Raw genomic sequence first — 17,930 nt, 5'->3', positions numbered from 1 at the left:
ACAGAAGAGTTCTTTGCAGATGATTTTTAATATTAAAACTGCACAAACCTAATGTTGGTCTATTATGGTTGTAGATATTTTAGAGAAACAAATATCACCAAATCAATACAAAAGGATTTGAAGGATTTGTTGTCATTTGCACAGTGAATGACCCTCTTCCATGACCACTTATCACTGCATTGTTGTTTATTACTGTACTTGGTGAGGAGTTTAAAGAGATATTAATAATTATTTTCAACTATCTTAAAGAACACATGAGAAATTTTGATTTGAATGTGGTACAGAACTGAAATGTTATTGGGGTTATACTGCTGCCTCTCAGTTAGTGTCAGTTGCAAGTCTTGGAATGGGACTAGTCCTGTTCATGTCTCTCCATTGAAGCAAGATTCACTGTGAGCTCAAAAGCAAATTGTACTCTTTGTAGACAATTTAAAGATAAAAAAATAATCACATTCCATACCACACATTCTCCACATTCTGCCTTCATATTCTACACACACAATCCAGGGCATTCCAGTCAACAGTGCCGTCTGTTGAGTGTTTCCACTGTGTGTGTCTTTCAGCAGGAGAAGCTATACCCTGGCTGAAAAGCCCAACATCTTCATTCACTACCTGTCGTAATAATCGGACACACTCCTTCATCTCAATACCGGTAACGTTCACTTGGGCCTGTGTTTGTATGTGTGTGTAAAAAGGATGCAGTGTGCATATGGCCTGAGGACAGTATCCTGTCACGGTCATCAATGTGCTCAACGCGTTCACTAATCTTTTTATGATAAGTGCAACACCATACTCTGTGTGTGTGTGAGACAGGGAGAACATGACAGACAAAGGAGACGATAAAGACACAACATAAAAGAAAGACAGGGAGAACTCTATTAAATTATGTCTTAATATATTTGACAGGAGTAATGTTTTAATTTTTTCCCTCTCTTCCTCAGATTTTTCATCAACTCTCACTGTATCTCCTCTATGCTTTAGGCTTGGCCATTTTGTGAACAAACAAAGTCATATTTGCCAACAATGGTGTTAACACAGGGTGTCTATGCAAGACTCAATTAGCCTTACATAGAAAGAAACAATACTTGTTATGATCTTAATTCAAGGTCTAGCTTCTTCCTGCACACATCTCCATGATAACCGAGGTCCGTTCAAAAATACTGTGTCACACTAAAGCTTCCAAGGTCAGGGGGGAGCTCTCAGGCTCAACTTAAAAGAGGCACTGACCTTTTTCATGTAATGTATTGATGATAACTAGTTTATAATGCCAGACCTCATAATATCCCACTTTAAAGGTCCAGTGTGTAAGATTCTTTTGAATATAAAATAATCCAAAATTATGTTTTCACTAGTGTGTTTCATCTAAATTGTATGAATTATTGTTTTCTTTACCCTAGGATAATATATATCCTAGGGTATATAAGTATATAAGGTATATTTAAATACCTGATATAAGGAGCAGGTCCTCTACAGAGGCCGCCATGTTTTTTACAGTAGTCTAGAGTCGACAAATAAACACCATTTGAGTTTTTATGTCAACTGAAGGTTTCCACAGGTTCTCTTCCATGTTTGGAAGGGAGGATGAGGTGAGGGGTATTCAGCTGCAACATGAAATTTCACCACTAGATGTCACTAAATTCTACACACTGAACCTTTAAAAAATCCCACTATGTTGTAACAGTGAAATAGGAAAAAACATAATTGAAATAAATGATAAACAAGCAGCTGGTCAGCCTTAGTTGTAATAGTTTTGGGGGCAACTGGCTGGTCTGTTTGATGACAGTGGTATCAATCAATCAATCCATCCATCCATCCATACAATTTTATTTGTCAAGCCCGTATTCAGAAATCACAAGACCTCAGACCTCAGAGAGTTGCAAGTGAGGGCTCCCTCTCCCAGTGTCATGTCTCCAGGATAGTTGAGGTTTTGTTTTGTTTTCTCCCTCATGTTTCTTGTATTTTGTCTTCCTGATTTATTTTGTGGTACACCTCCGTCTCGTTTCAGGTAACCCCCCATCCTGCTCTCCTGTGTTTCCCACTTCCGTGATTACCTGCTGCTGCCTAATGTGTTGCATCCGTGTCCAATTGTCTCCCCTCCCCTGTGTGTTTAAACCCAATGCTCCCCTCCTGTGCCAGATCGTCTGTTCTCTTTGTGTCAGCGTTCCAGCATTATTCTTTCTGTGTATGCCCTCGTATTACGACCTGCTTTCTGTACGTTTTGACGTGTTTTGCTCAGCAGAGTTTGGATACGTCTGCCTAATCACTTGGACCGTCTTTTTGTGTACCGAACCCTGCCTGATACAGTAAAACCTTTTGTACTTACCTGTGTGCTTTTGGGTCCCATTTGTGTCAGTGTGATACCCAGAATGGACAGAAGGTCAATAGATGTCTCATGTAACAGTACACAATAACACTATTAAAAACATTAATTTAGACCAGTGGTCGCCAACATTTTTAATCCCAAGATCACTTTTAATTCCAAACCTAAGCCGAGATCTACCACCCCGATATCTTGTCAAAAACCCACTTAGGAGGGGCATAATAATTATTTTTGCAATTTCTATTATAGGCTCAATGTACGACCATAAATATACACGAAGAAAGGCAGTTATGCAACTTTATCAATTCAATACACAATATTCACATAAATATCAATTAATATTTACAGCATCTGTTCAATTCATGATACATAGCTTCTGAGTTCAACAATATGTTCTGCAGAGGAGCTGCTACAGCAGCAAAGTGTTTTTACATATAAGCTTTGCCTTGAAAATGGCCATAAATATGACTACTGTGCATTTTGCGCCCCTGCAAATATTTCACAATAAAACCCCTTTTTTAAACAAATGAACTGATTTATTTTGAAACACATACAGAAAGTGGTGCAACCATTTCTGTTTGTGATATACATTCATCAGATAAACATTAAAACTCGGGTGAAAGATAATTTTCTCTGTTTATTCTACTGTGAACCACAATGTTTATCTGTCAGATATGTCAAAACGCACATATTTCCAACACTTCCCAAACCTGTTTTTAAAGTAAAAGCACTCCAGCATTTCACTTTCTTAATCCATTAATCTGTTCTGACTGGGCTTTGATTGTTATCACAAGACCGGAAGATCAAGACTTCATACCGTGGAGTCCTGACATTTAATTTAGTACACAATCTGACCTGTATTGATGGAAATGCAGTAGATTTACCAGCAGCTCCACTGCCAGTAGTGGACACGATGTCTGTGTGAACAACAGACAACAAACACACAGCTCATCTGCGGAGCAACTGCAGCCAGTGAGTCCAGAGATCGACAGTGAAGACTGTCGAGATTGACCAGTCGATTCAGACAAATCCTCTGTTGATTACATAGAGATGAATTGCACTGGAGTTTGGGTTGTTTTCATTCTCAGATGAATAGGATGACCATGTCTTCTTTTAAAAATCACGTCCACTGACTTTAAAAAGCAGTAAATGAAGGCTACATGGAAGCTTAAAACATCCAATAGAAGCACATTCGCTCACTTTACTCACAAAAACACTGCATTAGCCTCCACCTCGTTGATGTGAGGGATGTTTTCACAAGTAGTGACACATATTTGGTGTGTGCATTGTAATGATCACCAGCGTAAAACAAAAGAACTTTGTTTTGAGCTGGCCATGTGTATGTATTCTTCATAACAACCCCAAATGTTATCTGTGGAAGATGATTATCTGTTTGTGAAGTTTGTTATTAAAGATGCAGTAAAATAAATATAAGCGAAACGTTGTTAAAACACAAACTCCGCCTGTTTCCCACTGTAGTAAGGTAGACAACAGGCTACAAGCCAGTTTTCATCAATATGAGCCGTCCTCCGGGCTGGACACAGAATATTGGTCTCTATGTACAGCTGGCAGTGAGACATGCGCAGGGACCGTCTACAAAGTGCACCACCGAAAAGAGACATTACAAATATATTCAATAACTTCACTGTAATACTGTGTATTCTCACCAAAATTGCATGACACATCTAAGATCCAGATACACAGTATTAGAGGGAAGTTATTGAATAATTTTCACAATAAAAAATTCCAAAGATTATGCAAAATCACATTTTTCCATACTAAGTATTGTAGTATAACCAGTAGGAGACACTGGATGTGTGACGCGATATGAATGTCAGGGCTTGTGGAGACTTGGATGACACCACAGGAGCAGTATGGAGGCATGTTATGTTTTTTTTCTGTTTTCATATTTTGTGTTTTTTACGTCTGAAGATAAGCCCCTAATATCTTCAGTTGTATTGGATTCGGCTGCTACCTGGCTGCTACACTGAAACTCCAGCAGTGTTTTGTGGACTCAAACACTTCACCCACCCCTCCATCGGCATAGGGGTGAGGAGATGAGTGAAATATAATTTTTAGGTGAACTATCCCTTTAAGGTCGTGCTTAACACAAAATCTTCTAACATTCATTTCAGAGCATTGCTGGATACCCTTCTGCTGAAGCTTGGTGGAAATCTCTGCATGCGTCTTGCCAGTTTAAAACAACTCTTTAATTAAATTAGCGTATGGTGTCGAGACCAATTCGAAGGTGATACAATCGCTGCGATTTTGTTGCAAGTTTATCTCGTGCAACAGAAGGAGACACTGACTTCCGGGTTACACAAATCATACAAATTAAATATCAAAATCAAGTTCGGCCCGTGACCCGTTTTTTCATTTCCTATTTTTGATCTGAGCAAAAAATCCAAACTATGAAAAACAAACCGTTATTTGTGTTTTGGTATCAGATTCATAAATGAATAACGAAATAATTACTTGTTTTAAAATTTTCAGATTTTGGTTTTCTAATTGAATATGAAAAGAACTCCCAAATTCCTGATGGTTTTACTGGGAGCAAGGACACTGTCATCTAGAATGGCCATATCATTAGATAATGTATATCTAAGGTGTTTAGGGCCTAGTATTAGAACCTTTTTTTTTGTTTTCATGTCATTTGTCAGACGCTTTCATCTGAAGCGACTTCAATTAGTGCATTCAACAGCTATGAGGGGCCATTTAAGGGTTCAGTATCTTGCCCAAGGAGACTTCGGCATGCAGATGGGGAAGACTGAGGATTGAACCAGAGATTAATAGGATAAAGTTGTGGGTCATCCGTGTTTTCATGTCCTTGAAACATGCTTGAAGTTTAGTTAATTAATGACATTGTTCTGGTTTTATTTACAAGTATAACTGGCTGTCAACCGCATTGCAGTGAAAATGTACAGTGTGTCATGACAATGTTTCCTAGTGGAAGCATATATAATGAGAATAAAATTGGTCCGAGCACAGAACCCTGAGGAACCCCGTGGTTAACTTTGGTGCACACAGATGACTCATCATTAATTTGCACAAACTGGAATAGATCTGAAAAATTGGAATTAAACCAGGTTAGGGCGGTTCCTGTAATGCCAATTGACTTTTCAAATCTCTGTAGTAAGATGTGATGATCGAATGCTGCACTAATATCTAACAGAACGAGGACAGACACAAATCCCTGATCTGAAGCTATAAGAAGGTCGTTAGTGACTTTGGCCAAGGCGAAACTCACACCGCTGATTGGCTACAATTTTCTCGAGGATTTTAGACAGGAAGGGGAGGTTGGATATTGGTCTGTAGTTGGTTAAAACCTCCGGCTCCAGGGTGGTTTTTTTGAGAAGGGGTTTGATAACAGCTAGCTTAGAGGACTATTTGGTACATATCCTGATGATAATGATAGATCGATTGTATTCAGTAAAGTACTATTAATTAGGGGTAGAATTTCTTTAAGTAACTTTGTAGGAATGGGTTCTAAGATACAAGTTGTGGGTTTTGAAGATGAGATTATTTTGGTCAGCTGATCAAAGGTGATCAGAGAGAAGCTGTTTAAATAACTGGTAAGATTCTTAGCTTTTCCTGACCTCTGTACCTCTGTCCTTGATGATGTATTAGCATCAACTGAGGGCAGGAGATTGTAGATTTTATTTCTAATACTTCGAATTGGATCTATAAAGACGTTTATAATGACATCGCTATTCAGGGTTGGAGGAATACTCGGTTTGATGGAGCTGACTGTCAGCCTGGCTACAGTGCTATAGAGAAACCTGGGGTTGTTTTTATTAGGTTGTGCATTCCTCTATCTGTGCCAGTGCCTCCATTACGCAGCATTACGCACAAGTGTCACCACAGTATTTATATATTTAAAGCAATTGGAGTGATTACTTCACACATCAGTGGGATCCTAACCTCCACTCTGGGATATTATTTAGAAATTGAAGTTTTTCAAAAAATCAACAGGCTGATTTCTTCCTTACTATGGGAGGGTAAGACATGGTGTAAAGGGCCAAATCATGTTCTTCTACTTCACTTTTAGCCTTACTTTCTTCTAAACTGCCTATATGCCCAACCCAATTTACAAGCAACCTTATGGTATTGTCTACTTTACGAATCTGGTTCCAATTCAGGTTTGCTCTTGGACTGCAAGGATTGTCCAATCTCTTTCCACCCCTCAGCAACGATACAGCCCTACCTGGGTTCCTCCTGGTGCATTGTACTGCGCCAGGTACTGCTCCTCCCCTGTGGAATCATCTCCCAGTTTCAGTTCGGGAGGCAGACACCCTCTCTACGTTTAAGAGTTGGCTTAAAACCTTCCATTTTGATAAAGCTTATAATTAGAGCTGGTTCAGGCTTGTTTATGTTACAAACTGTTTCTTCTTATCAATGTTGTAAATATTGTTTACTGTTTATTTTGCTGATTTTCTCAGTTACACGTGGCATCTATTGCACTTCTGTCCGTTCTGGGAGAGGGATCCTCACATGTGGCTCTCTCTGAGGTTTCTACTGTTTTTCTTCCCCTGTTAAAAGGTTTTTTTTACTCTTGTTGAGGGTTAAAGACAGAGGATGTCACACCTTGTTAAGCCATATGAGGGAATAGTGAATATGGGCTATACAAATAAAATTTGATTGATTGATATTAAGAAAGTAACTATCTGACTTTATCATGCATAACCATAGATGGGCATCTCAGTCACAGAGAAGGCTTTCAGGTTATTGTTTTTGTGGTACCAGAATTCGTACAAAGACAAGAGGTTTAAGGTTTTAATTAAGATGGACCAGGGCATTCAGCTTGGCTTGATGCAAGGAAATGATGTGGGTGAAGAGCATGGCTTGAAGGCTGGCATAGCGAGTAAGATTTGTTGGGCCTTGGATTAGGGTTAGCCGTGGAAATAAGCATAGGAATGATGAATAGTATAGTTCTATTTAACTTTTGCATACCAGTTTTAAAATGATTTCCCGTAATGCCCTCTGAAGATGTATGCATTATATTATTAGTTGTGCCTATATCCAACATTTGATTTCTCATGTATATCCCCTTTATATCTCAGGGTAGATGGAAATGTTTAATTTCAATTATTGTCTGGATTGGCAAGGTTGGGGTTTATCTCATGCTGCTCTTCACTATTGGCCCCCATTTCATTTATCCTGCATGCCACAGTGTCATGGCTGAGTGGATTTCAGTACCTGTCTGGGATTGCGCTCGATCATAGAGGAGATTACCTATTTAACGGCAGGAAGTTCCAGTTTTTTTTAATGACTGTCCACATTTGGCTATCAGCAAGGAGATGTTTTATGATACTAGTAGCCCACTATTATTCTGACTGGACTTCCTGCTGATGGGGTTCCTACTGTGCTTCTCTCTGAGGGCCTGGACCTCGTATGGTTGGAACTTAGTAAGATGCTCCCTGAGATGTGAGGGTTTCATGGCCTCATTTATAAAGACATGACCATACAATAAAAACATTGGAAGCTGTGCATTGTTGGGGGAATGTATGAATCCACAATTAAGGTGTTCAATAACAAACATAACATTTTGTTTGCCTCTGTCGCTCCCAGTTTTCCAAGGCTACTCGCACAAAAGTAGGACACAAGTGTCACATAATATGTAGGTTAGGCATTAAATATAGCATAATTAATAAAGAAAATAAAAAATTAAATTAAACCTGATTTTGGGATTCATCATTTCCTATATTTCATGAATGACAAATGTTTAATGAAAAGTTTGCGACTCAGCGGAGTAAACTGTTCCTTCTCAGTCAAGCCAGCTGATATTGCTGTGACTCAGTCTGGTTTTAGAATAATGTTTTTGAAAATTGTAAATTTATTCTTATAAAATGTATTATTTTTATAAGAAATGCATGTGAAAGCTGGAAGCCGTTGGTTCCAACTGCAGCTGCAAACAGCAAATTGTTTGATCTTTTAGCACCACCTACAGGTGAAAATGTATCAAAAGTTACAGACTTACAAGCAGACTTAAAGGACCTTCCCATGAAGTGGATAGTGTTTAATGTATTCACACCCCCCTGCACTTCTTCAGTCTCGGCATTGGAACCTGTGAGTGCTGATGAACAATGATGATATTGAGCAACCTGGAGTAACAACTGAAAAAGGCCAAAGAGCAAAATGGACAAGGGAAATAGAGGGAGAATTTTGCATTATAAAAATTGACTGAGGTTGTGTGGGAAACATATTTATGGTTTGATGAGCTATTGGACAACAAGCTGGTAGTTAAGGGGAGAGTCCACCGAAAAATTTGTATTTACTCATTATCTACTCACCACTTTGCCGATGGAGGGGTGGGGAAGGTTTTTGAGTTCACAAAACACTTTTGGAGTTTCATGGGTAAACAGTGTTGCAGTCAAATCCAATACAATTGAAGTAAATGGGACCCCTTCTTCAAAAATAAAAAAAAAACAACAGAAAAAAATCACATGCTATGCAACTGCAGAACCTTGGGGTGCTTTTTCTTTTTAAACGTAGCCAAACATTACTGTCTCCATCGTTCCAGTTTTAAAATCCTGGAACGATGAATTCCATCGTTCCAGGATGGAATCCATCGTTCTCTATGTTGAGTATCAAAATAACTTTGATATTATAAGAGAAAATAACAATTTATAATCGAAGTGTGTCATCCAGAGGAGGATATCAGAGGACATTTAGGCTAAAAACATTGTTTTAAATGATGCCGTTTCGAGTCAAATTTGAATGACGGGGCTTACGGACACCACAGAGAAGTATGGAGGCATGTTATGTTTTTTTTACATATGCAGAGGGGGTCCCCAGTCTCTTCTCCAATTGTATTGGATTTGACTGCAACGCTGTTTACCCCTGAAAGTGTTTTTTGGACTAAAACCCTCCATCGGCATTTAGTGGTGAGTGGATGAGTGACTAAATCATTTTCAATGAACTCTGAATGAATGAAGTTCCCAATGTCAATACTGGATGAGGAGCAAGCAGAAGTGCATCACTTTTCTTTATGAATCATATTTTAGGAGTCCAGCCAGTGTGTGTATCAAAAATGCAGATCTGAAATTTATTTAAATAGTTTGAACACAGGCAAACATACAGATACTCAAATAAATGTGGCTTTATGCACATTCCAAGATATCATTTCTATACCGAATTTCAAAATCACATCAAGTAGGGTATGGATAGATAGCAGCAACAGACAATTGCGCTAAATGATAATGTATAGACTACAAAGGTCCCAAAACACTACCAGATTTACTGCACAATCGTTCATATGATGCTTAATTTCCCTCTCCCTGATTATTCAATGCCCATCTATAGATGGAAGCCCCTGTCCACTCCATGGCGATGCTTCCTGACAGAGGCAGAGAACTGCAGCATCAGTTTGGCTTGTTGTTGCTGAGTAAGGCTGGGCTGGGTAAGAGCAGGGTGAAGTACATCAGAGGGACATCCAGACCAACCAGAGGACCCACCACACTGAGCCATGTCAACACATAGTTCACTGGCCTGCCCAGATATACACAGACATACAAAAAGTGAGTACTTTGAACATATTATGGGATATACATGTATCAAACAATTCTGTCTGAGGTAAGTAACACATCACAACAGCATCTTGATGCTCAAACCACATGAAACCTTCATGCAAAAACTTGCTTCAACTTCATACAAATGCTTCAAGTTACATGAAACGTGTAAATGATGTACACTGCAACACAAAAGAAATGCAGCAGCAAACAAACATCTTTATGTGTAACAGTGGTTTCCCACTGTTTTGGGGTTAATACATCTAACAGTGATATTACCTGTGTTGGTCCTGAGCCAGCTGCAGCACAGGCTTCATGAACTCCTCTGTCTTACAGGGATGGAGCATAAAGAAAGGCTGACCAAGCAGTGGATGCTCCTGAAACACAAAGAACAGATCTCAGTGGAGCACAGAGAGGCACATACTGATAACAAAGCTGATAGTTGTATCTTCCCAGGTTTTACCTGCTGAGTAATTGTATTGAGAGGACTGTTTTGAAGGCGAATTCTAAAGTTTGGATGAACAGAGCTCCACACCTCCTCCAATGAGAGGCTCCTCCCCTCTAACCGAGGAACATGTCAGGAAGAAGCAGAGACATAATATCAAGCAGTATACTCATGACAGACTGACATGGATAAAACATGTAGAGGTATATACCACCTCTTCTACTGCAGCAATACTTCAGAAGAAACAAATGAGAACATTCATCTGATATCCACGTCTAATTATAATGTTTTAGAACCATACAAATCTCCATCTTTGGTGGTTGCATTGCATGCCACAAATGCTGTTGAAAATATGAGGTCTGACTGTCTGCATGGACGATAAAAATCAAGCGTGTGGTAGCGCATAATAGTGCTATAAATAGCATGGCATACACCAAGTTAGAGATCTCTTATGTTATTATGAGAAGTACGGAAAAACTTTGGGTTCATTATGAAACTGTGGTGGGACAAATTAGAAAACATGGTGGGCTTCTAGTCACAACATATGAACTCCCTGGTATTAATGTATTAGATATGAAGAGGTCTGGTAAAGGCGAGGGGCCACACTGACAACTCTATCATCACTTTCTTCAAACAACTATACTGTCAATGAACTACACACAAACACACAAACACACATGTAACTAACCCAGAGTGAAGGCTCTGAAATAGAGCACAGGAGTACTATAGCTGCAGGAGTATAGGATGTGATACTCGTACTGAAGCACCTCTCTGCTGTCTTTAGACACTGAGCAGACCCCACCATCATCATCAGCTATGTCTTCTTCGATGTTGTCAGCATCAAATGAGGCAACAAGAGCAGACTGTGGGGGAAGAGAGAGTGGAGTTCCCCATGTTAAGCAGGTTCTTCTGGTACTGTAGATCATTCATTTAAAGACCGTGTAAAGCAAAGTCAGTCATTTGTCTCTTAGCATGCTATACATGTAAGTAAGTGATTATTGAAAACGTGTAAAGAAAGGGAACTATGTAGTAAGAAGTTTGACCGTTTTAAAGCATTCCTTGGTTCCTGAGAAGGAGGCTGCACATTGTCATCATAATTCTTATTGGTCGACGAAGTGCTGCCCTCAGTAGAATAGCCCACCCGACTGTTTTTAATGATACAGGTGTAATTAATTCAAAATATGTCAAAAAACAGTTCAACAGCCCTCTTTGCTTTAGTTAATGCTGCACACTGTGTACACCGGGAAACTTCATCTTGGGTGTACTCTGTCCGTCCGGCAGCCGTGGAAGCCAAGCCCAGTTAGGGCGAGCTATGTAAGAGCAGCAGAATACTGCTCATTCTTTCATTATTTTGAACCCTATTTATATATACTCTTACTTTTAAGCAATCAAATTTGCTTGTGTGGTTGATGAAACTGTGGTGTGGTATTCAGAGAATAAATTTGAATTGCTTTACACAGCCTTTTAATTAAATGTTCATTTAAATACAACTGAAAGTTAAAAGAAGTGACTGTGAACATTCAGTGATAGTAAATATACAGCTAGTGGATTAAGTACATGACATGAAATTAATGTTGACTTGTTCACCTGTACCTTTTCCTGTTGCTGTTGATGACAGACAGTGTGTGACCCTGAGTCTGAACTGGATCCCACTTGGTCCCATACAGAGCTCGAATTGATGTCAACGGACCTGAGAGCAGTCTTCCTCAAGTAGCCCACCTGTGAACCCTGAACCCATATCAGAAACTCAAATTAACTACATCCTGCAGCAAACTTGCAGGGTCTGTCTACGCTAATGAGAATGACAGCATATGTTCTCACCTGGACCGACTCCCAGCTCCAGCCATCTCTCAGCTGCTCTGACTGCTGCAGGAGGAGCTGACAGCAGTGATGGAAGGTCTCCTCCTGCACACACAATTCCATCACTGCAAGAGAACCTGGTGGAGGGTAACTCCCAGTTTGCAGATCAGCAGAGTCGCCATACAATCTAGATAATTAAAATGCAGCCTTACTAACCTGAATTATTTCTGTGGAGTAGCTTTCTATGCATAAAATTAACCCCAAAAGTAACCAGTAACACCAGTTACCAGATAGATGGAGTGCAGTACAATTATACTTTGTATTATATCAATTCCTTTTGTACGTAATACAGGAGAGATGAAAGAGACATAACTAAGAAATACTTAAATACATCAGAATGCAGTATAGTTTGTTACTTTGCTGCTGCTCTTTGATGAGCAGCTAGTGTGTGTATATTCAGTGTCATCTGCTGCCTCTGTGCCACCTGGTGTAACACAACCACAGCCTCTGCAAACAAATAGTTCCCACACATGTTCTTACAGTAGATACACGGTATCTATCCATCTGTCTGTCTTATTAATTCCACAAAACTGTGTGTGTGTGTGTGTGTGTGTGTGTGTGTCTGTCAGTGGAACGAATATTTCAAGAAATGTTCATCCAATCAGCTTAACACTTGACATGTGCAGCGTCTAATTGGTTGGTGTGATTTTGACACACAATTTGTTCAATACTAATATAATTTCAAATAGCCCCTTACAGTCAGTGGGGAAGCAACCTTCGTCTGAGTCACTTTCCAAAACAACATTGCCTGGATCAAACATGTCAATTACAAGGAACAAAAAGCAAACAATAGACTAAACCACCCTGAAAGTCCTCTGTGGAAAACATGGCACCTCACGGTCATCAAGGTTTACCTATTATCGGGTGCATCACACCACTACAGAAAGGGATCTATTGGCAGAAACTGAATATAAAAAACAATCCTAGTGATGTTTTCACTAGTGTGTTTCATCTAAATTATACAAATTGTTTTCTTTACCCTAGAATGAGGCCTTTATATTTAAATACTTTATGTTTACACCAGGAGCGCGTCCTCTCTACGGAGATGTTTTTTTACAGTAGCCCAGCCTGGACAAACTAAACACCTTTTGAGTTTTTATGGCAACTGAAGGCTACCACAGGTTCTCTTTTATGTTTGGAAGGGGAGGGTGAGGTAAGGGGTATTCAGCTGCAACACGCAACTTCACCACTAGATGTCCCTAAATTCTACACACTGACCTTTGTGCCCAGAGTAATCCACTCCTCCCACCCTCCCACCTACAAAATATATATATATATATATATATATATATATTTTTTTTTTGGTACAAGCCATAAACTATTGCTCCAGGTTTAAGATTGTCTAGTCTAAGCCAGCAGGCCAGTGGGCCAAAACAAATACCTGGCCTGCCCGATCATTTTGATTGACTGATTTTTTTATTTCATCATATCAGACTGACACAGTATCTCATAGAAACTGTGTCTGCCCCCGACCACCCAAATGAAATAAATCAAACTAGAGAGGAGTATTACAAACAAAACTAATCAAAGTTAATACAACCACTATATTGGTACCAAATAATAGAAGGATAAAATGGGGTTTATTAAATATCAGCTTACCCAATCCAAAATTCAAATCCTCATTAATGATCTGATTACTGACCATCAGTTCAACTTACTGTGTTTAACTGAAACCTGGCTGCAAAAGATGAATATGAGAGTATAAAGGAAGCGACACCATAGACTATGGATGTAAAAAAAAAAAAACTTATTAGTGTTTGCTCATCGTGGGAACTGTTGGGTTTCTCTATCATTTTTAAGGTCTTGACCATCTATGTAAAGTGCCATAATGTATATTATGATTTGATAAATTGAATTGAAAATTGAATTTAATAGATGCACGAGTGTCGCAGACGCTGATCTCCATCATGGCATATGGCAGCAATATTTATTGAATCAATTTGTCTACAAAATAATAGCACAACATTTGTTTTTTTGTTGCCATTCGTTATATCAAACTGAAGTTGAAGCTGAATACAGAGCTTTTATAGGAGGGCTCACAAATGCCAAGGAATTATTCTGAAGTGAGCTCTGGAGTGTATCAAAAAAAGCAGCCACTCTTAAAACTAAAATACACTTGTATTTTCACAGTATGGAATGCAGAGATAAAACAGAGCAATTCATTTATCTACGAATTTCAGTAATCTCTGTCTGTCTGTGTCTCACAAATCTCCAGAGCTGTCCATCTTATCAGCTTCACATTTGGAATGTGTATTGCCCAAGGACGTCCAGTGTTGAATTTACAGCTTCAGAATGAAAGCTGCAACCAGCGTTACCATTGGGGAAAGCAAACAGCCCATTCCAAACACGCAGGTTTAGTTAGTATACAGGTCACTATAAAGATTCAATAGCTATTCATTTAACATCAAAACCTCATTTTTTTATGTAAACTCTATAGAAACTACTACATATACACAAAGTGACCTACATGATGACTCATTAGAGTTTCTTTAAATGATGTAAAACGACAAAGAGTTAACAATGGTTAAACTCTCCAGGACTGAGACACATTCTGCTCACTCATTTTGTTATTCTTTTAATACTTGAAAAAAGGCAGACTTGCGACCCGGATGTAAAAAAAAAAACATATTTCAAAATAAAAGCCAAGAAAATTGATGGGTAGCGTTAGATACGACACAATAAATGTGTACACTAAAATGGAAACGGAAAATGAAAATACTTTTCATAAAGTGTTTTTGTTCCTTTCATTTCGTCCCTTTTTTCCCCTGTGACAACCCAAAACGAGGAGAAATGACTGTTGTTTAAGCTCAAACCTGAAAATACATTAGGTCTTCTGTTATATTGGTTTTGGTTCAAAACGAAATGATCGAACGAGATGATGCGACGACACACAGACCATGTACGCGTGTTACGGATGAACGTGCAGCTGGACACAGTCTCAGCCTCAGTCTCTCTAACTGCTTCTGATGGTCTGGAGGAGAGACATGGACACATTACCAGCTTCGCCTCCAGTAGTCTCCTGGGTCATCCGACACATGACCCTGGCACTTTGATTCCAAACCCAGCAGATCCGACACAGACCCTGTGCAGGTGCAGCGAGTGTCGTTGTTTACACTTTCTCTTCCCTCGACGACCTAGTGTTCCGAGTGAATTAGTGTTCCGGGTCGCGAGATCACGTGACGATCACCACCGTAACCAGAGGGGCGTTACCCTTTATCGCCCACTCGTTCACTATTCCCTGATTCACTATACAGTGACTTGTATATAGAGAACTATACTGTGACCTCATATGGAAAAGAAACAAACGCTTTCGGACTCTACTCAATGCAATTTCTCTGCGCAGTTCATGACTTATTTGTCGCAGGATTATGACATCATAACATCATTTACTGTCTGACAGTAAATATTAGATGCTTATTTTACAGTTGGTATTAATAATTTAATGCAAAAAACACATAGAGTGATCATCTGTAAAGGTAGAAGTAAACTTGTTTCCGCAGGTTTGTGCTGTGATGCGCGGCTCGTATTTATATAACACGGGTCAGGCTGTTACTGCTGCCCTCGCTTCTACAGTCTCTACACCGCGAGCACGATGCATGATGGTAGATATTGCTCAGTTTGACGGTTAGTGACCATGAGTTGTACACATACAGTCTATGGCTGGACACTATTTTCCCTGATGCATTATGGGAAACAATTAGTGCTCAATATAGGGTATACATGTAGTGGTCGAAATGTTGATGTGACAGATAAACACCAATAGGGCTCACCACATATATCCAGAATAAATGTGTGTGTGTGTATACATAGTCCTTCAATTCAATTTTTTTTAAAAAACATTAAAAGATGGTTTAGAGCAACTGAATTTACATTTGTTTTAATCTACTGATTAGAAATAAAAGATTTATCATAAAGAATATACCTTCACTATCAATCTTAACATCAAACACACCAAAGAAAAAATACTTACTTCAATATTGTATTCAAAGGAAAGATCTTACAGGGTACAACCCATTATGGAAGTGATTGACACAATGTATTTTTGAAATAGATTCCTAATAGTTTTATTATTAACAGGATGCTCGGTTGAAAAGCACAGACGACCAGTAACAGATAAAGTGACAGAGTAAGCGGCATAAGTGAAGTAAACACCCCGCATCAGCATTATTATTCCTGAAGGAATTGGATCAAATATAATTGCATACTCCTTAAAAAGGAGTAGTTCAGCCTGCCATTCGGATCAAATAGTTGACCAACAAGTGTGATATTGTATTTGAACAAAATTTCAAGAAATAAGGATTACATTTTGTAGAGAAGGCCCTAACTATTCCAGATGTAATAATTATGTAGAGAGAAGTTATGTTTAAACAGGAGAGAACAAGCCAAAAGCATCTGCATATTAATTTGAACAGTTTGATTGGGATTTTACTAATATTATAATTACACAATAAAAGAAACCCCAGGCCACCTATTTCGGATTATACATATTTTTTAAATAAAATTACATGAAGAAAAAGGGTAACTAATAACTTGTCACAGCCAATGCATCTTCAATGTATTGTTCAGGGTTTTAAAGTCCAGAAAATTCAAGCTCCCACACTGGCAGGTCAAATAAAAAAAACATACCATCAATTGTTTTGGATACAGTAGAATCAACATACAGGGAGAGAGAGGTCTGGATATGGCCTCAGCTTTGGAGAGTAGAGTTCTTCCTTTCTGAGTGAGGTGTCTTTATAACTATGAATTCAGTTTCTATTGTGTTTTTTCGATAGTTGGGTTAAAATTGAATTCAAGCCTCTGTGTATACTGTATAATGTCAAATGGCAGCTATTGGCTGAGTTTTGTTCACCCTCTTCCAACCATTTTGTTATGGAACGAAAGTATGCACCTTTAGCCCTTGATTAACACAAGTCATCCAATTAATTTTGTTTAAAATTAATCTCTCTCCCCATCAGAAAGAGCCTTGAAAGAGAGTGGCTAATTGCGTAACAATCTTTTCTTTAGTTGCTCTTTTTTTTTTGATTAAATCACGACCAAATTTCCTGAGAAACTTCCTCAACCCAAATTTCAAGAGCTCCCAATTCCTTTCACCAAATATTTGAGATTCTGCTCATTGTCAGGGAGGGAACTGTTTAGTTTCCCTGGTACCTGGGGAGTGATTTGTGGGCTGGTTAGAAATTTTGTCCGACTTTTTCCAGTACTGCAAAACATCAACAGGTCACATGACCTTAAAACATTGCGGGAGTGAGCTTGCTGCAGTAAGACCGTCCACTTGCTCTCCTGTAATAAGAAGTAGGCCTTTCCTTTTTTATCATTTTATATGAATTATTTATTCACTGAATTTACAGCAAAAATGTGCTATATCGTGATATGTATCGTTATCGGGATATGAAATGACCTATATTGGTTTATGAGATTTTGGTAATATCGCACAGCCCTAGGTCTCACTATCCTCCTGTCCACTTCCGACCGGGTCTCTCAGAAAAATAATAATGCATATTGGGTTCGGTTATTAAAGCCACGGGTCTGTTTCCAACTTTTTGGGCCCTCGAAGACCGCTAGTTGAGGCAGGCTGTAGAATGGATTTATTAAAGCATGTATTAAAGGCACAGTCCAGTATGTAGTGGCAGATAGTCTTGGTGATCACTGATTGGTTAGTTTTGTGGAAAGTTTTTCTGGAGACTTCTGTAGATTGTGTACTACGACAGAGGTTCAGAGGTTCAGAGGTTCAGTCAAAAGAGGTAAAAACTGAGGAATTTCAACTCAGAACTGAAGAGCTGCATCGAGTAAATGCAAC

At 38.9% G+C, this 17,930-nt stretch overlaps 1 protein-coding gene across 1 annotated transcript; it reads right to left on the bottom strand.

Moving 5' to 3' along the window:
- Positions 1-9,336: 9,336 nt before the first annotated feature.
- atg10 (ATG10 autophagy related 10 homolog (S. cerevisiae)) lies at positions 9,337-15,317 on the bottom strand. The gene is made up of 7 exons (XM_035170249.2): positions 15,131-15,317; positions 12,095-12,260; positions 11,867-12,001; positions 10,962-11,136; positions 10,292-10,389; positions 10,108-10,205; positions 9,337-9,808 (listed from the first exon to the last, which is right to left on the bottom strand). The coding sequence occupies exons 2-7, from the start codon at positions 12,194-12,196 to the stop codon at positions 9,682-9,684; spliced, it is 735 nt and encodes a 244-aa protein (XP_035026140.1). The 5' UTR covers positions 12,197-12,260; positions 15,131-15,317; the 3' UTR covers positions 9,337-9,681.
- Positions 15,318-17,930: the final 2,613 nt, after the last annotated feature.

This window comes from Hippoglossus stenolepis, chromosome 11 (genome assembly GCF_022539355.2).
Source record: "Hippoglossus stenolepis isolate QCI-W04-F060 chromosome 11, HSTE1.2, whole genome shotgun sequence".
Lineage (NCBI taxonomy): Eukaryota > Metazoa > Chordata > Actinopteri > Pleuronectiformes > Pleuronectidae > Hippoglossus > Hippoglossus stenolepis.
Note: the sequence above shows the minus strand (reverse complement) of the source record. Positions and strands in the feature narration are given on the sequence as shown.